The 21,116-nt window shown below is 37.5% G+C and overlaps 1 protein-coding gene across 6 annotated transcripts in view; it reads left to right on the top strand.

Annotated features, from left to right (window-relative positions):
- The window catches only part of pbx1 (pre-B-cell leukemia homeobox 1), an 89,070-nt gene that overhangs the window by 6,048 nt on the left and 61,906 nt on the right, over window positions 1-21,116 (top strand). For all 6 annotated transcript variants that reach the window (XM_012960684.3, XM_012960683.3, XM_012960682.3 and 3 more), the window contains 1 exon segment: window positions 12,279-12,352. In XM_012960684.3, coding sequence (XP_012816138.1) covers window positions 12,279-12,352 — 74 coding nt within the window.

Below are 21,116 nucleotides of genomic sequence, written 5' to 3'. Positions count from 1 at the left end.
ATAGGATTTCTACCTCCTTCTGCCAATTGACCCCTTCAATGGCGCCCAATCAAAATCTTTTAACTGGGCCAATCATCGAGTAGATGGATATCCGCAGATTTTTGCGATATTGGTCGCCTCGCTGAGTTGCCATACACGCACCGAATATCTTATGAAACGAGGTTTCGTACGATATCATCGGTGTGTGTATGGCCAGCTTAAGAACTAAACGCATTGTATTCAGCAGAGTTTATCTGTTGTGTTTCTGTTATACTGTTTTATTTTTACAAAGAAAAAAAAAATAATTAAAAAATTTAGAAATATTTGCTTATATTTTCAGTAATTCAGAGGCTTTCAGTAAAGGGATCCCATTCCTGTGTTTGTGTGTGTGTAAAACACAATTTTAGCAATAGGATTGTTTTTCTACCAATATGGATTCATGCAGCTTAGTTAGGATCGAGTACATGGTAGGTACTATTGTATTTTTACAGAGAAAAAAAAAACATTTTATAAAACTAGAAGTATTTACTCAAAATGGGAGAGGGCCTTCCAGTAATAAGGAGGTTTCTGAATAAGGGAATCCCATACCTGTGTGTGTGTGTGTGTGTGTGTATAATATAATAAGTACTCTTCTCATGTTTAAGTTGTACAGAAAGCATGTGGCTAGCTTCTCTTACAGTGACATGGTTAGCTTTTAATTAATAACATATGGGCAGCTCAGAAAAAGTCAATTTATTTTAGGAAACCAGGACAGCAATCTGGAGAGTTTTAGGAGAGGAAAGAGCAGCATGCTTCTAATTTCAGGCAGCTGAATAAATGTAAGAATAAGCACTCATGGTGCATACTGGCGGTGGCTTGGGCAGTAAATGCTTGTCAGTATACAGTATTCTGGCATTCACAGCTATACCTAAATGCAATATTAATTGTCAGTCTAGTGATTTGTTTAGAATGTCTTTTGATCCCGCTTCCCTTAAGGTTATTGTCTATGTTATAAATAATACTGGTGTGACTGTACATTGGATTTAAAGAAAGTGGATAATATACATCACAACCAGAAGGAAGGCTGACATGAGGAAATTGTCTTGCTTGTAAAGGCATGACTGCATGTAGTGAAGAACAGCCTGTTCTATTACATGATAACAAACAGCCAGCCGAGTGAAGCACTGTCAGATTCCTGCCACAGTACTGTGTGCTTATTGGGTGTTCTACAACACTGATTTTCAGTCTCAGAACTGCTGGTTCTCATTCCTGAAACAGTATAGCAAAAGCTACTTAATAGACCAGGGGTCCCCATCCTTTCTTACTTGTGAGCCACAGTCAAATGTAAAAAGACTTGGAGAGCAACACAAGCAGGTAGGTAGCCTCTATGCACACCATCAGCTTACAGGAGGTGTTATTTGGTAGTACATCTTGTGTTTATTCAACCAAAACTTGCCAGGAATTCAAAAATAACTACCTGGTTTGGGGGCACTGAGAGCAACATCCAAGGGGCTGCTGAGCAACTGGTTGGGGATCACTGTAATAGACCTAGTGAAGTTCTGACTTCTGCTATATTAAATCAAGAGTCAGAACCAAAGAATTAATAGGGGCAAATACTGCTTTTAACTAAAATTACATTGACAAATAACATTAAAATCATTAAGCATTCAATGGAAATTTGAAGGTTGCTTAGAATTTGAATTTCCTTTAATGCAAAAGATTGGAGATCCCCTTTACCTATGTTTAGTTTTTGGAGCTGTACAACCATTAAGCTTTTAGAACCGTGCAAAACATTTATTTGATAGCTCAAACATGAAAAATATTTGTAAGGAGTTCTTCCAAACCTTCGATTAAACCCTGGTGGCTAATACAGCATATTTGTTAATTTATATCTTATTCTGGGCTGGGCAAAGCTAATTTATAATATGTTTTTTTTAGTTAATGGGGAATTGATTGTCTGCATGTGTTTCTTTACAGGCAGAGAAACGGCCTAGTGTGCCATTACCCCTAAATAGTTTATCCTGACTAACAAATGCAACAATTTGACTCAATGTTATTGACTTCTGAGTCATACGTTTCATGTGACTTTTCATTAAACACAACACAATTTATAAGGGTCCAAACAAGCCAGCTGTTAATATAGAGATGAATGAACACTTAATTCTTAATTTAACTTTCCAAATCTGAGTGGCTGCAACTCGTTCCTACACTTGCAGTTGGACAGCATGGTATATGCATGGGCCTATGTAAGCGCATAGAAATGTACTGCTGGACTATTATCTCACTAATCTCACTGATTGCTGTCTGACTTGTCACAAGTAAATTGCTTGCAAAATACAGGGGTGCACAAGACCTCAACAGATATCTGTTTCCTCCATATGCCCCATCTCCCAAATTTGTGGCATCCCTGATCTAAAAGAAAATGGGATCTTCCCTCATTGTTCTGCTCATAGTGCGCAAACACATCCATGACCCCCACTTCCCACTCGGACTAGTACATCATGATCCCTATTTTTGCAGCTTTTTGGTGCCTATTTACCCACTATTACAGGGATACCAGCTTCCATATATACACTAGGATCCTGTGGATATCTTGGAATTACTGCCTCACAAGGCATCTGTTTATTTTGCTACTTTTACTACATGGTACAATATTGGGAATTTGTTGTAGTGTGATATATTTGGGCAGAACAATATGTTTTTGCCTGCCCCCTTGACAACCACAGACCTTCTTCTTAATTAACACCATATGGACAGTTTACTAAAGAAATGTATTTATTTAAGATCTAGAGGCATGTAATCAGGGGTATTGAATTCCTTACAGAGGAAATAGCATCCTCCTCCACATTTTAAACAAAGGGACACCATGATTATGGATAAGTATTTTTTTAGAGAATATTCCCTGTGGAATGTGACGAACAGACTGTGTATGTGACTGTCTTCTTTCTTTTCTCTCTCTCTCTCTCTCTCTCTCTCTCTCTCTCTCTCTCTCTCCTCTATTATTTTATTCTATTGTTCTGTTTCCACATGGGTATCATTTTACTGCTTCCCCTACTTGCATTTAGCACTGCATCAGATCTCTTGCTATAGCAACAGTGTGATTACTATTGCTAATCGTACTTGTGGCTATCAATACCAATCATATCACTGAGGGCAAACCAGCAGGCCTTTTAATCGATTATTAAATGTTCCAGAGTTCGTAAACTCTGAAATGAAAGCGAATCATTTGCAGCAGGATTTTGATAAGTTACATGTGATCCAGTGCATTTCTTTACAAAGTGTAAAAGTAATAGGGAACACCATGTTAAGAAGTAAGGGTGACTTCAGAATTTCCCAAGGCTTTTGATGAAAGATTTTCTTTTCTTCGATTTTAGCTCTTGTGAAATATTAGTGACACGTCCAAAAGAGCCCTTTATGTGTATTAATTATCAGAAGAGTTTACATTGATTATGTAGAGTTAAGCAATTAGAGTCATTGGTGGGGGGTGGGGGTTTGCCTAATAAAGTGACTAAAGATTGCCTGGTACTTTTAACATATATAGCGAATTTACAAAGGTTCAAAATTGCACCAGTGCAGTTGACCATAGAAACCAATATGATCTTTTCTTCAACTCATTATCAACTGATAAAAACTAATTGTTTTGGCAAGAATATGTTTACAATATACTACATATTTAAGTAAGAAATTTTGAAACGTATGTCAAGCATATGCCTTTAAGGCTATTTTAGTTCCATTTAGAAGGCATTATATTGCATATGTATAAATATGTGTCATAATGCAATTACTCTGATCCTGCTGAGGAAGCACTAGAGAGTTTTAGGTGCCAAGGAGTTATAGACAAATTTTTGACACACTGTGGTGCATAGTATAGAACTACATAATATATTGAGATCATTAAACTAGTTGTTGCATATATGTAAATACAAAAGGTCTTATTTTGCAATGGTATCAGAATGTGCCAGGTCCCCTTTTGGATGTTGAACCCACAAACGACCGTTAAATATCTCTTACACAATGTTAAGTAAGTCACATGTACTGGAATGCCCATATCTGTGCCTCTGCATTTTTTCAATTGGGTGCCAGATGGTAACCAGAAGAAAAGTACTTTGGCCTCCATGTGCTCTAAAAATTGTACCCAATATTTCAAATCTGGTCTGGTTTGATAAATAGGACATTCAGCACAAGCTAGTACTTGTTCTAGTGGGTACAGATGAACACTAGAACCCTGAAAACTCCTTTTGTGTGTTGCTCCTAAGCGTACTTTATTAATACACTGGTAAGGCCACTTTAATGCAGTTGGGACTGTTGTTTTGTGAGTACAAAGCATGGCAGGTAGCTGCTTTTTTGCACTTGATTTGTAAATGAACAGCCCTTTTGAGGAATTAATATTATTATTAGTTCTAAAGCACCAGTAACACTAAAAAATACAAATGTTTTGAAATAATTAAAACATAATGTACTGTTACCCTGCACTGGTAAAGGTTGTGTGTTTGCTTCAGAAAGACTACTATATTTAATAGAAATGGCTGCTATGTAGCCATGGGGCACCCATTTAAATTGAAAAAAGGCACAGCTTACATAAGCAGATAACGGATAAGTTGCATAGATTCCCATTGTATTCTACACAGTTTATCTGTTATCTGCTTACTAACCTGTGCCTTTTCTCCTTTTTTCAATTTGAATGACTGCCCCCATGGCTACACAACAGCTTTGTTTGTATAAACTATAGTAGTGTTTCTGAAGCAAACGCACAACTTTTAGGCCAGTGGCACACTGGGAGATTAGTCGCCCTGCAACAAATCTTTGTTACTGCGGGCGACTAATCTTCCTGCAATGCCATCCCACTGGCAAGAATGTAAATCCCCGGTGGGATGGCATACGCGTTGCTTTGTTTGCCCGAAGTTGCCTCTCAATGACACTTTGGGCGACTTCGGGAAAATTAAGCATCACGTATTCCATTCCACTGGCGATTTACATTCTTGCCGGTGGGATGGCATTGCGGGGAGATTAGTCACCAGCGGTAACAAAGATTTGTCGCGGGGTGATTAATCTCCCCGTGTACCACTGTCCTTACTAGTACAGAGCAATAGTATATAATATATTAATTATTTATATACACTTTTATATGTAACCTATAAATGTGTATTTGTGTGTAATAGTAATCCAACCTACCTGTTATTTCTATAGTATTTTAACCCTAGATCATTTAGCACTCCCAGAGAAGGAGCTGCTGATACCCCCCCATCCAAGCAGGGGCCCAAGGCAAGGGGAATAGGAATTTCTTGCTTCCAGTTTTGTGTCTCTACTACTTACTGCAGAAAAATGAGAGAAATATGTAGATTCCATATTCTTTTTCTGTGTGACACATTTGTTCACAGTTAGGGAAATCAATATGTTGAATATTAGCACATTTGTGTTATGTGGCAAATCCTATGTTTATTTTGAGTTTGTTGTATGTTTGGATGTAGTCCTAATGAATGCCTATATCAAATTGTGTGTGTATATGTATATATATATATATATAATATATATATATATATAATGAAAAAATATCCACTCACAATAAAAGTTTTTCGTATTCATAAGTCCTGTGAGTGCGGGATATTTTTTCATAATGTCTATGCTTCTGACATTCTGCACCCAGGCATCTGTGACCTATTTATGAGACGTGAGTGCCTGATTTTTTGTGTCTGTGTGTGTGTGTATATATATATATATCATTTTTTATTTTTATTTTTTTTGTCGTAAGATTTGTAACAACATTCTTACCATTGCTAATTTGTAATGCAGATTGCATTTCACCTAGGGTGTTACAATTTAATGGTGTCACTGAATTCAAATAGTTGGGTCTAACCGTGTGAATGCAGGAAAAAACCTCTATTGTGGCTTGTATGTCTGTAGCCAACAAGGGGACTGCATGAAACACTCCTTATAACAAGCCTGTTAAGTGGATGTGTCCTTGGGTCATCACTTTTCTCTAGTATTGGGTCTGTTGTTAGTGTTGTTGTGTCATTCCAGCCCCCAAGCCTTATTATCCCAACATGTAAGGTCTAGCGAGCAGGGCCCTCCTCTTTTATTTGAACCAGTTTGTGTTCATATATCATTGTCCGGCTCTATGCAACTTGCCTGGAGAGAAATTACACTTATAACCACTTATCTCAAAGTGATATCTCAGGCAATGGCAGATGGTTTATCTATACCCATTTTCATAGGCGTAATTAGACTGAAGTGATGTGACTAAACATAAGCTGAATTCCTTGTAGGGTACCATGGTTATATCTGAAGGGTATATTTTGCACCACCTCAGTAACCAGTGGCTGTCAACCAGCAATTATCCTTCCTTAACAATCTAGTGCAGTTAAAATAATAAAACTGAATGCCTCTGTGGTTGCTATGGGTTACTGCCCTTGTGCAGATGTTGCACCTGTTAAATATTTTATCAGTAATAATGAGAAATAATAAATCTAAGGCACGTTTCAATAGTAGCTATTACATTCACACATTCTATTCTGCTTCTCTTGATAAACTCACATTATAACAAAACATTAAAACCCAAATGTTTATGTGTTGCAGAAAACACTGGTTATATGTAGCCTGTGCGTCAATGCAACTATTTATATACATGCCACCCATTGTTCATTGCCTGTGGATACAAATTATCAGATTACATTTCTTGATATTGTTTCACTTTCACTGTAATATCTTTATGTTTACACAGAACTAGATTGGAATATCTTTAATATGTGCAGGTTACAATAAATAACATGGTTTATTTACAAGCTTTTTAGACTAATTTCCCTGGCAATAGCTTCCACTTAGCATTGTAGGAATCCTAGCTGAAAAGTGGCAGTTTATTTTACATTTTTTTTCTTTTTGTCTTCTGTAAATTTTAGGTAGCAAAACTATCATTAACTTCCTAATGTAGCTGGGCTTTTGCTAGGGGAGAACACATGCAAATCTTCTGATTTTGAAATTGAAAATCATGAAATACTTGAATAGAACAATTTTAAGAGCGTGTTAACAAACCTGGGATAGTTGTGTAATGGATTCATTTTCTCTTTGTGCCGTTCAGTACAAAGCCTGTTCTAGCAGACAGATTGCTCCCTCTCTGACAAAATAGAACAGCAGTGCAGACTACTGCTTGTCCCACATCTGCAAAACTGTCTTCTAGAAAACTGTATATTATTCTTTTTCCTTATGTCTTCTTAGGACAATATTACCCAGGTAATTGGGCTAGTATATAAAATCTGCAGTGGAAAAAACAAAAGTCAGGGTTGAGTGAACTGCTGATAACAATAGCACTAATAATACCACATGAATTAATTTTACCCAGACCTCCTCTAGATCACAGTCACTATATAATGAAGCTATAGTTATTTTAGTTGAATTCTTTTGAAATGTACCCACCTCACTTGAAGCACCAACCCTGATATTTCTTTATCCTGATATATATGGGGAACTGTTCAGCAGTGTTTTCCTTTTAATAAAGGACCAATAAAGTCTTAAAGTGAAAATAGTTTTCTCATATTTTAAGATCATAGCTGTTGACCCAGCGCTTACAAATAAACTATTTCTTGGAAGCAAATGTCATATTTGATTTAAGAGTTTTTTTTTTTATAATATAGTTCTGTAGATAGCCATGAATGACCACTGATTTCTTTCTATTTATCTTCCTGTTTAAGAACTAAAACCATTGTACTCTAGACAGCTAATGGGTCATCTGCTATGTAAACCTGTGCCTTTTTGCTCTTTTCAACTTAAATGGCTACCCTTATTGATACACATTAGGTTATTTATATAAACTCTAGTGAAGTTGTGTTTCTGAAGCAAACGCCCATTTTTTGCTAGTGCCGGATATAATTAAATTTTATTAAATACATGTGAAACCCTTTAGTTTGTTTGTGTTACTGTACCTACTTTCTTACAGGCAAAAATCAGCAGCCATTTTATGCCTTATAATTTGATATAGAATAAATATTTAAAGCACTAAGGGGCACATTTACTAATCCACGAACGTCCGTCGTTATGATCGGTATTTTTGCTGCAGAGTGCCATTGAGTCCTATGGGAGGCTTCCAAAATCATGCAAAGTCGCAAAGGTTTGCCCGCCATTTCCGAGCGCTCAATACGAAAAAGTTGCGACAATTCGCGGAAAAGTCGCGATGAAAAAATCGCAAAATGTTTGTTTCCAATCCAATTTTTTTTCCTATTCGGATTCGTGGATTAGTAAATGTGCCCCTAATTCTCACAAGACTGGCACATATAGTAATTCTAAACTCTGTGGGCAAAAATGTTCTTTATTCATTCATTTATGGAGTAACTGCCTGCAAGCTCAATTGTCTTCATGTCAGGTGATTGTCACTCTGAAAGACGCTGATGCTTCCTTTGAACGGGGAGCGATTTGGAGCGTTTTGTACCACCGTTCGCAGTGCTACCAATTTGATCTGTTATATGGACCATTTATGAACACTTTTAACTGTTTTCATTTATGAAAACGTGATATCTTGTGTACCAAAAGTTGCAGCATTGTGTATTTTTGTGTAAATGGAATTATTTAGAAATGACATATACATTTTGTAACTCCTGTTGTATTCTGGGAGATGTAAATAGCATAGATGGGAGCACACTGACAGTCTCTGACATGCATAATTCAGCGTTGCTTTTTCTGGGAAGGGGAGTCCCTTTTGTAACTGTGGTGTTGCAGCCCTGGTTCTTGCCTGTGACTAACAGAGGACTCATCTGACACAGATCGTTAGTCAGAAAAAAATAACTTAAATGCAGAGACTTTCTGACCTCTCGGATCAGTGAAACGTCATCTAACTCTCTCTCGACCTCATTCCAGATACGTATGGAGGCAAAACAACTCTACATTGGCACATGGTCTGATCTGCTTTGAGGATCACAAAGTCCTCTCGCTTTTATCGACCTGTCACCACAACAATGAAAAATGCCCCAACATACCAGCAGCCCATGCTTAACGTGGGATTTAATATTACAGTCATATATAGTGCTTGTGTAGATTGTGTTAGTATGTATATTATAGTACATTAGTGTCAGGCTGCTGAATTGGTCAGATTATTGGGGGTCTTGTTTTAATATAAGTGAAAGTCTCTGTGATTTGTTCCTTTGCTGTTGGATTTCATTACAATGAATTGTATTGGCAGCTTAATTCACACACAGTTTTTAATCACACTCTGGCATGCTGGGAATTGAATTCAGTAGAAACTGAAGAGCCACAAGCTGAATATCCTAGAAAATGAAGTTATAGTAGAAATTCATAATGAATATGACTTTTTTTTATTAGAGACTTAAAGCCTGTTTTATTATAGTGTTTGTGTGCATGCTTTCATACCTCTTCTGGGCTTTTTCGGCTTGAAGAAACCAAGCAGTACCTCTCTCTTCTAGCAGTTTATATTAAAATGCACACATAACCACAAAGCTACATTAAAGTTCAAGGGGTCCTCTGCCCCAAAATAGTTTTTTTTTTTTTTTTGGCATTGACGCACCCCCATTGAAATTCTCACAATTTTTCCTTGGGACAGTGGGGGGGGGAAAAAAAAGCTTTGACCGGGAACTGCTATCTTTCTTTCCATGCGTGAGTCTTGCTTTTAAGCACTTGCTTTATTAATATGATGCAAAGTGCTCATGTGATGCTTGTTGTGAGAATCTTCCTATCTAATCCATGAAATCTTACATCTCCTTATCCCTCTCAATGTGCTGCTGGAGCAGTAGGGCCCATCACTTCTGTGGCCCATATTGTTGCAGGAGCATGCAGCAGTTTTTTTTTGCCAACAGGAATAAGAACCTTTTATATAGCCATTTTAAGACTCTAATAAACTCTTTCTTTATTTACTTAGGTTCATCCCCCTTTGTGTTAAGTGGCAAGGACCCCTGCCTTGCGTTGCTCATTAGGCAGTAAACTCAGTTGATATCTGCTGTGTTAGGTTACACTCATTACCTGACAGAACATATTTGCAGAATTAGAGGAAACACAAAGTCCCATAATATACAGATCATATAAATACTTTGTATATTACAAATAAAATTACAAGTAATAGCAGTTAGGTGATTCATATGGTATTTGTACATTGCATTGTTCTCCTACACAGTAACAAATAATTATTATATCTAATTTATTAAAAATGTCTCACTATGATGGGGTTAGCACTCTTTTTGATGGGATTTTAATGTCAGGCTCATGTCATCGCTAATAAACAAAAGAGTATCTATTGGTGATCTTCAACGTGGATCTGATAACTGGTACCAAACTACAGATTCCAGTATCCCAAAAAGATAGTAATGGTAAGTGGGATTCTGGTTATAGAGTTTGAGAAATCACAATAGGAGCACAGTTTGAAGATCATGAATTCTTGTATATTTCTAAATATAGGAATTCAGAATATGAATTCAGTCCTTAAATGCCTTCACAGAAATGCTGACATTACAAGCCTTAAGGTGACTGGATATTGATCAATATGGTATGATTTTAAATATAAAAAAAAAATCGCCTGATTTATTTATGCATGTAATGACACTTTTAGATAAAGACTGGACACGTAATCCTTAGTTTCCACTTGATTTCAGTTAAAGAAAAAATGTAATCTACTGATCACTCATGTCATCTTGTGAGATGGTCATCAGCCAAGAGGGAAGAGACTGTCATTCTAACCTGAAACAGAGTGGCTCATTTGACCAACTTCAGATCTATGGAAAAAAATATATTTTGCTCAAGCTGTTTTCCAAAACCTTATTGGCCAGCTGAAGTCTATAATGGGAAAAAGAGCATGTTGGGCACAGGCAAAAATGATAATTCTGCTTAGCTGCAAATGCACATGCTGAGTTTTCATTTGTATCATTGCATAAAAAGCCTTTTTTGAGCACATCTAGATATGTATCATATGATGCAGAAACTTGTATTTTCCTATTGAAAGACAGCAAAATGTAAGGCTAGAAGGAATTTGTGGTTCATTTGAAATGTGATTCAAAGTCTTGATAAGCTACGAGGGTAATGGTGCGATTACTAAACAGTTGTGAGAGATTCTGGAGATCTGATCTGCAGCTCACATTGCTTGGTGTTTTTCTTGGCTTTTTAGATGCCGTTATGCTAAAACATTCCTTTTGCATTTAGCAATCGACAAGAGTGAGAGGGATGAGAGAAGAAAGAGGGGGGCAAGAGCAGAATATTAGAGTTCAGTTCTATGTTTGTATTTACCAGAAGTGATTATTCTGGCTAGTCTGTCCCTGGCCTCTGTGATTGGTTAAGGATCCTAGATGGCATATGTGTTGGAGACCTGGCCTGGTTATTCAGTATTATGTACTATGTATTAGTTTTCCTTAAATTAAAACTATACCCCCAGAATGAATACTTAAAGGAGAAGGAAAGGCACCCCCAGTGATTTTTACCTTTCCTTCTTCTTTACCCAACAAATATTTTATATTATATGTGACCTATTAAATAATCTCTCCAAACTCCATTACATCCTTTCCCTTGACCCACCATTTTGTGATAGGCTGTGTGCTCCCTCAGAGATCACATGACTAGAAATAGTGCAGCTAACTGTAACAGTGTCGAAGAAGTGTGGAAACAATTCAATTAATTGGCTGATGTGGCCTAGCATGTATGTGTGCCTTGGCTTGTTTGTGTGCACTGTGAATCCTGTGATCCCAGGAGGTGGCCCTCAATTCTTAAAATGGCAGTTTTCTATTTAGGAGTACCCAATAGCACAGGGGTCGGGAACCTTTTTGGCTGAGAGAGCCATAAACACCACATATTTTAAAATGTAATTCCGTGAGAGCCATACAATATGTTTGGCCGCTGATGCTGCGGGGCAAGGTAGGGTGGGTCGCAAGGATGCCGGATGCGGATGTGATGCGGAGGAGGGTGTGGCCTGCGCTCGGCGGATAGAAGATTTGTTCTAAGGCTTAGAACACGTCTTCTATCGGCCAATCGCAGGCCACATCCCCCATTTTTTTTTTATTAAAGATTTGGAAGCGAGCCAGATGCAGCCCTCAAAAGAGCCACATCTGGCTCCCGAGCCATAGGTTCCCTACCCCTGCAATAGCATATACTACTAATAAAGGATATTTTTATGAAAATGGTTTAATTAGATAAAACAGGGCTTTACATATGAGCTTGTTTATGCAATGCATTTTTATTACATTATTTGGGGGTATCGTTTTCGTTTAAGATCCCACTACACTTCTCCTTTATTAGGTGGAGCGTGCCCTTGATTTGACCCTAACATCTTTGTCTGCACCTTTATGTGTGAATTTTGTAATCAGTTGGGATCCACTGTAATAATATGCTTTGTATTTTTGCAGAAAACACGCTTTGAACTGCCACAGAATGAAGCCTGCGCTATTCAATGTATTATGTGAAATTAAGGAGAAAACAGGTAAGAAAATAAGGTTGGGTAGTTGCGGCCTTGATGTTTCAGATGTCTGTACTGTTGGAGGGTGTTAAATGTGCACCTCTTTGACACAGATTAATATGATTGTCCAGTACGGACACATGCAAATGCCTTACCTTCTTTGGAAGTTTGATTTTATTCTGCTTTTAAATGAGTAGCGTGTCATGATTGTGGTATTTTGATTTTCTGTCTTAATGCGATAACTATGACTTTCTTTTCTTTCTTGCTACTCATACTTTGTTTTCTGATGTATCAATTAGATTGTTACCTTTTCTGTATCAGTCATATTAGAGCATGTCCTTTCCTGTGGCTATTTTTAGAAAAGAATGGTTAACCTCTCTGCATAGAAAACATATATGGGAAGGTTAATTATCTAGGTTCTAAGTCTAAAAATCCTACACGTCTTGCTGTATTCCAACTCTAAGTTGAAGCCTATAAAAAAAGTGATCATATCATTTCTTGGGTATTTTGATCTTTTTGTTGCTAAGAGTCTTATGCTGCCATTTAAATCTGCACATTATCCATTTCTTCATTACCCTAATAATATATATTATTATTATTTCCTCTTCCCAGACTTTGGTTGCCCAGCTAATGGCAACCTTTCACCTATTCTCTTTTACATATTCGTTCGTGTTGTTTGTGCTCTTAACTAGATGCTAAACTCTGAAATGTTCTCCTGTCCATTGCAAACTTCAGAAATACTTTTGCTAAATTTAGAGGCCTATTCATTAAAGCACGATTGACCACAAATGAGAAAAATTCATAATTTTTCTAATTGCTCAAGCTTTTCGTATTGACCCCGATAATATCATTAAAATAGTAAGACTTTTTCGTGGTTTTCTTAAATTCCATGAAAAAGTCATAATTTTCGCAAAGACTACAAACATTTCAGAATTCATTCAAGCTTTGGTATCGTGACTTTCTTTTTGGAACAGTTTCCGCACCGTTTACGATCAGTCAGATACGAAAATTTAGTGACTTTCGGATCGCAACCACAATATTTTCGTATGACCAAGAAAATAATTTTCGAGCAATTTTTGCACATCAGAAATTATCGCGGTTACTCTGAATTTTTCCAATCGTGCTTTTTAATTGGCGAAAATTTGTGCTTTAATGAATTGGCCCCATAGTGTTATTATATGTGCTGGTGTACTTTGCACATACCTGTAGTATTGGGACACTTATAGAGTTTGTTTCCCATGGTTTATCATATCTTTAAAAGATTATTGGCCAAAGCCTCTTTTGGCTTCTTGAAAGAAGGTTTTCATACAGTGGGAGTCTTTTTGTTAGATAAAAATGGTTTTGAGAGAAATTAAGAGAATATTTGAGGCCTTGTGAAGGAGAGAATTTCGTATTTACTGGTAGCTTTGAAAATAAAATCTGTAATGTAAAAATAATGAAATATTGACCTGTGTACAGGTATTTCTGTTGGACAACTACAGAGGGGGGATATAAAAAATAGCTAATGGTATTTAAATTGCAGTTGTCTGTTATATGTGCTTGTTTCCCCACACAATTGTCACATTGTTTCTGTTTTTAGTCATTGTTTTTCTCAAAGCGATAAGCCTTTCTCTCTAATTATTTAATTCTTCTTCGCTCTCCTTTCTCTGTCTCTGCTTAGCTAAGTCATAGCCATCAACCCACTCTTAGTCAGGCTTGAGTTAGTGCCTGACGGACAGTTAGTAAAAACTTTACCAGTTCTGCTACATTCCAGCCAGGTTCTCTGTAAGCCTTAAGTCGGTTTAACTCTTTACGTCTAAATATACACTCTGATTTTAATATAAATCAGAAGCATGCACTCAGATTTCTACAATGCCAATATGGAATGTAAATTCTAATTTTCTTTGCTGTTTGATTTAACAAAATATCACCTTAGCATGTGCATAGAAAATCACTAACAATTTGCATTCATTAGATATCAAAAATATATTTAACTGGACCACTTTAATCATTACATGGTAATTATAATTTTATTGCAGTATTACTCAAGAAATGGTGGAAACATCTTGCAAACCAAATGTGGGGCCTTCTAGTCGTTATTAAGACATAATTTGAGCTTCCGAAATAATTGAAATCAATGTCTGAACCATGGTTTTGATTGGTCTTCCACGACAGGAGACTGGGACAGAGTAAAAATGAATAAGCAATAACACAGTATTCATGTATAATTTAAAGTCCATTTGAGAGGTAGTTGGGTCACTTGATTTTCATGTCTGTGGAATAATTATTCCTGTATGTGCATTTTTTTTAATCCTTTTAAATACTAAAATTGCTATTCATTTTGGAGCACACATTTCATGTGTATCTTCTACTATAGAGGCTGGTGTATACTCCATTACCATTTGAGAGCAGAACCACACATATTCATGTGTCTGTGTGTGGACAGCTGAATACATTAACATCATTGTTTCAACTGCAAAGCTCACATCATTAACATTGCCATTCCATCATTTTTTGTGATCATCTCATTATAAGTAACATTATGATCTATCATGATATTTCCATAGTTCTGCAAACTATAGAACCTGAACCTGAAAGGTAGTGTCTTTAAGACAGGTTTATTATATCCGGGGAGCTCATTTAGGTGTTTTTTTTTTTTTTTTTTTTTTTTTTTTTTATAAGCTGCCATTTTTGTATCCGCATGGTTTTTATTATTGTTACATGCTAAGTGCTATGTAAGTTGCAATATACCTGTGAAAACTAAATATCCAGTAGTTGTGCACAGTAAATTATTGAATAGTTCTTCACAGGAATGGAATAAAATGATTATGCTACATCCCACCAGAAATTCTAGATACAACAGCAGGAGGAGGAAAAACATCATCATACATTTATCATTCGTTTTGGTTTCTCTGGATTTTCCTTTCATGCAGGGCCTAGTAATATACCAGTGATGTTCAAGCTGCATGTTGGTGACAGCATTACCTGTATGTGGAACAGGGATCCTGCTGTATCAAAGAGTGGCATTGATTGTAACAATGAATATCAGAATTGTGAAAAGTATAACAGAATATGACTGAATACTTCCGTGGGTTTTCTGCTTCCTCTCTGTGTCTGATTGATGCATGCCTCCTTTTGTCAGGCTAGTGACAACTTACCATCTGCTTTATCCAAGATTTTATTTTATATTGGTAATTTGCTGTTTCAGCCTGCGAAATTCCTTTGCTCTTGTGCCCTATAAATCTGGAATACCCAACCTGCAGTCTTAACTACAAGTCTCAGGACCCCCACATAGCATTAACAGCTTTATTTCAGTGGCAGTTACAGGCTAAATGGCCCTAATACAGGAATGGGATTCTTCATCCAGAAACCAGGAAGGCCACCTCCTATAAACATAATTTTAATCAATTCAAATTTTTATTATTTCCTTTTTCTCTATAAAAATAAAACAGTATATTGTATTTGATCCCAGCTAAGATATCAGAATCCTATTGGGTCTATTTAATGTTAAAATGATTTTTGAGTAGACTAAGATATGGAGGTTCAGATATTGGGAAGCAGTGTTGGGCCAATCCAGCCAGGCGCCCTAGGCAACCTTGGACCCCCCCCCCCCCCACGCTTGTGCACATGCAAGTTAGCGTATGATGCATGCACACAGGGACACAGAGTTGCCGTCAATAATCTCCCCTTTATTTCTGGGGGGCATCCCAAGACCCAACTCTCAGATTTTGAGATTTTTTGCATCGTTGCTGTCCTGATTTAGCAGACGCACATCTCTTCGAGTTCATACAAAGTTCACTTGTGGTGGTTTAGGCTTCCCCTGACTTCTTCACCTTCTGTCATCATAACTCAAGGGCAGACAGGACTTCATCCAAGGGAGGGACCCAGGCAGAGAAATTCCACACTTCCCTTGTTTAAAGGCGCTTTCCATTTGGAGTTGTGTGCCTGTGAATGGCTTTCATTGTTAATTACCATATACTTTACAAATCCACACTCTTTCCTTTTCCCCTCTGTTTAGGAGATGTACTGGTGATGATTGATATCTAACATACGACTTTAATACGCCAGGACAGGCTCATACTGTGTAGAGGTTCTGTTGAATGTAAAATGACCTCTTGACTGCAGATTATCAGTGACATGCCTGGATATTGCTGTCTTTCTGCGGAATGCCGGCCTGATTGATTATTTGTTGTTTTAATATGCCAGGAAGTGGACTAAATACCTATAGAGAGAGAGAGAGCATAGTCCTGAGTGCGCATGCAATCATTTGGAATAATTCTGCATTATTAACGGCATTTTTTGCTCGTGCATCATTCTAATGGATGACCTGTAAAAATTACTTGTTCTGTGCCCCAGCAGAGGTCAGGCAGCCACTGCAAGCACCAAGCACGTAGCTTACATTCCTGCATGCTATCCAAATCTGGCGTGCCTGCATGCCAACAGGAGACTGCAATTCTATATCTGCACAATAGACCCTGCATTCCAGCAACGAGTCTGTATTTTAGCATTTTGCATTCCATTCTGAGCCATGAAACTCTATTTTCATGTCTTAGTATGTCTAAGTTGCATGTTGTGTAGCAGTACTTTTATGTCTAAGTTGCATGTTTTGTAGCAGTACTTTAGGTCAGGGCCTTCTTCATCTCTTGTATCTTGTATAATTTGACATACAATTTATTTTAACTGTGTCCATGTGAAAATCTAAGACCTGGATTTTGTTGCAGTGTGTCTGCTTTCAGCAAATTTTACTAAAGGCTTTTTTTTTTTCCTTATTTGAATTCAAATAAAATTGACATTTTCCCTGTTTAGTCAGAATGTTTTTGTGTTATTTATTAAACCAATCTTTTTATTACCCTATTGGGTTTTTAGCAACAGATCGCCATTAAAATATGTTGCGACAATTGTTCCTAGTTTGCCAAATTTCTAACAGTTTATTGATTTGAAAAGTGGCTGGGTGTGTAGGTTTTTGAGGTAATCCAATACATAATATATATTGTTTGTAATATCTGGTTAGTACATTCTGTATACAGACAATGGCTCTCACTAAGTCTAATTTTGTAGATAAAGAATGGAACTAGATGCACAGAGTGCTTAGATAATGGGACTGGTGAAAGAAGCAGCTCCCAACACTGTATTGTTATGCTAATAGAATCTCTGCAACACTCATCGTGAGGGCTGAGTGTTTTATTAACACCATAATATTGTTATTAATACATGCAGAGAGCGGCCATGGAGAGGCTTGGATCCCTCAGGCATCAGATCAGTATTCCAGCTGTGCCAGACACTAAAAAAAAGAAAGGAACACAAAAGAATATACTATCTCCCACTTCTCAGCATTTTAACTCCAAATTATTAAAGATTCCGTCCAAGGGAGAAGCCAAAAGTAAAAAGCACTTGGCCATGAGACGTATTTCCCTTTTAAGATATCAGGTTTGCCTGAGAAGAGCTGCAGGCCTCTTTCTGTGTAATGGCTTTTCATTTTTGGCTGGATGTGAGACACTTATTGTAGTACTTACCAAAGAGTCTGATCATTGCATCTGACGGGCTGTAGAGGTTGTGCGATGTGAATTCTAAGAACTTTGTGTTTCAACAGGTAAATGCTGTTTTGGTGAATGGAATGGTTTAAGAATGGAAATAAATAGTGCTTTGGGTCACTATTTCTAGCACAGTACTGTAATCTTTAAATATATACCTTTATTTATAAGTAGTGTTTTTATCTTTTGCTAAAACTATACTAGGCGACAAAATCAGCTTTACCATCTCTGGCTGCTAGATTACTGTGATATTACAGCCCATAGGGAAAGCTTCAGCTGAGGCAAGCAGTGCAAAAATGCCAACTCCTATATATAAATGCAAGTATGCAAAGGAGATTGTGTAAATAGAAAGCTGTGCCCCACTTTCTCCAAATTGCATGGACAATCTTACCACTAAAGTATTTTTATCCATTTAAATGTCATACACAGAGACATAGGAAGGCTCAGGTGCAGTGTCTGCAATATAGGGTCCCATGCCTCCATTTGATAGAGTAAGAAGCTCTCCAGTTGTGAACCAGAAGGTTGTGAAGGGTTTATGACAGCTAAGATTTTCATGCATGCACATGTTTTTCTTATACTTTCCTAACTTTTACCTAATTTCAAATTAAACTGTATAAATACCTACTAGCTTTCACTCCCCAAATGATTGTTTGATCTGCACAAACCTGCCCTTTTGGATGATGTACTGACCAATCAGTGTGACTGTTTTGTTGGATCAAGGTAGTTTGGCCATCCAATAAGTGATCAAGTTGTACTAATATCTGACCACCATGCAGGTTAATTAGGCAGTACAGGTATTGGACCTAACTTAAGTCTGCTACAAATCATTTAAATATTGAATAAACCCAAAAGGCTTGTTTTGCCTCCAATAAGGATTAATTATATCTTAGTTGGGATCAAGTACAAGGTACTGTTTTATTATTACAGACAAAAAGGAAATCATTTTTAAAAATTTGAATTATTTGCTTATAATGAAGTCTGTGGGAGATGGCCTTTCCGTAATTCGGAGCTTTCTGGATAACGGGTTTCCGGATGAGGGATCCCATACCTGCCCTGTAAAATAATTTGCACAGTGGCCCGTCAGAATTTCATGTATTAGAACAGTGCTGTCCAACTTCTGCGGTACCAAGGGCCAGAATTTTTCCGACCTACTTGGTGGAGGGCCGATAATGGAAGCCAGTTTTGACCACTCCCCTTTTTGAAACCACGCCCACTTGAAACCACACTCGTGTTATCACATGACCATACCCATATTAATGGTTGTAGTACAGCAAAAACCTGCCATACTCTGCCTTCCCTACCCTGCCTGTGTGTGCCATACTCTGCCTTCCCTACCCTGCCTGTGTGTGCCATACTCTGCCTTGCCTACTCTGCCTGCGTGTGCCATACGTTGACTGTGTGTGCCATACGTTGACTGTGTGTGCCATTCTTGGCTGGTTTGTGCCATACTTGGCCTGTGTGCCATACTTGGCCTGTGTGCCATACTTGGCCTGTGTGCCATACTCTGCTTGCCCTATGCTGTATGGCACACACAGGCAGCATACAGTGACACAATGCTGGCACTGCTCCTACAGTCTGCACAATAACTATATATTAAACTTTTTATTGCAGTACCACCTCAGTATATGTTCTTTTTGTAGTGTGCAGGGATTATTTGTGGGTTTCTACTGCTCCTACAGTCTGAGGTGTGAACAGGGGAACAATGTGGGTGATTACAGTCTGAGCCTGAGGTGTGAACACTGCAGGGGGTGAACAATGCAGAGATTAAAAGGTGTGAACAACACAGGGGATTACATTTTTAAACAATACCATGCAGGGGGGCAGTTAATCACAGTACTGATACCATTTAAAGCTTACACAAGAGTAAGCCATCAAAGCAGCCAGACAGGTGGGGGGCCACACAGAGGGGGGTCGCGGGCTGCCAGTTGGACAGCACTGTATTAAAAAATTTCAAATTGTAGAAGACTGCAGTCAGGGTAAAATGTTCACCCTATAACATTTCTTTTGATGCAAACACATTTAACATGAAAATGTTATCTAAAAAATGATGCTCACTTTTCTGTAGAACATTTCTTCCAAAAGACGCATAGCTGTTCTATCTATAAGTAGAAGGTCTTGGACAGTGTCATTATAAAAGTAATTCTAAACAAAGTAGATACAAGACGTCACCCATTTTAACTAGGATATAGTTCTGCAGGTATGCAGAATATTGTACCCCCCATTATAATATTTTGAATATAAGCACCTCAGAGTTCAGTGACCTCGATAAAAACAAATAGCCTGCTGCATTGTGCTTTTATATAATCATCGAACTTGTTTGTTGTTTTAGAGGGTCACATGCTGGAGGGGGCAGAGCTACAGGTGGAACAGGAGTGGGAAATGGCAAATTCAGATATTCCACATTTACATTCTATTCAGCTGATCTAAAATCAGAATAGGCACCAATTTTCCTTGGGCAAAAAGCACTTTCATTTCCGGGAACTATTCTATCTTCATCATCATCATTTATTTGTATAGGGCCAGCAAATATGGCAGTGTTTTAAATTCTAACAAACGGGCATCTTACAAGAAATTGAAGGGTTTACAAGTAAAAATAGGATCAGAGGGCCCTACTCGCAAGAGCATACAATCTATAGAGGTTAAGGCAACTTTGAAACAAAAGGAATATGGAAAAAGATTGATTTATGATACATAAATAAATGTCCGATCAATTGAGATTCATTGAATTTGCTTCCCTAAACAGATGGGTCTTGAGAGAGAGCTTTAAAGATGAGTCTAGCAGCAGCATTTAGAGATTGCAGTTGTGGAATGCTGCAAGGAGTAAGTTGCAATAGTCAAGACAGGAAATGATAAGAGACTAGATGAGTGTTTAAGTTGTGTCTAAACAGAGTTAAGGGCATATTCGGGCAGTGTTGCACAGGTGAATTAGACTAGAAGATTAAGATAAAGATATGTCCAATGTTTCTGGGTTTTTCCAAGCCAACTGCTGTAGAAATCTGTCTAACTCCAGGGGCAGATTTATTATTCTGTGTAAAAAAACGGCAACAAAATTCGCCACACATCGCCAGGCTTTGCTGTGTAAAAAAATAAATGACATAAAATCAGTGTGATTTTTTTACGTGTTTTTTTTCTTCTGCTGGCATTAGCATAAAAGAATGGCATAAAATCTGGTGTTCGGACGGCGGACTTCTGCATTTTTTACACTGTTTTTTTTAGTGCATAATATGCCCCTAGGTGTTGTACAAGGAGTAGTAGAGCTGATTTAGCAGGAATAGCAC

Source organism: Xenopus tropicalis, chromosome 4 (genome assembly GCF_000004195.4).
Source record: "Xenopus tropicalis strain Nigerian chromosome 4, UCB_Xtro_10.0, whole genome shotgun sequence".
Taxonomy (NCBI): domain Eukaryota; kingdom Metazoa; phylum Chordata; class Amphibia; order Anura; family Pipidae; genus Xenopus; species Xenopus tropicalis.
The sequence above is the reverse complement of the archived record's forward strand: the minus strand, read 5'-3'. Positions and strand labels throughout refer to the sequence as shown.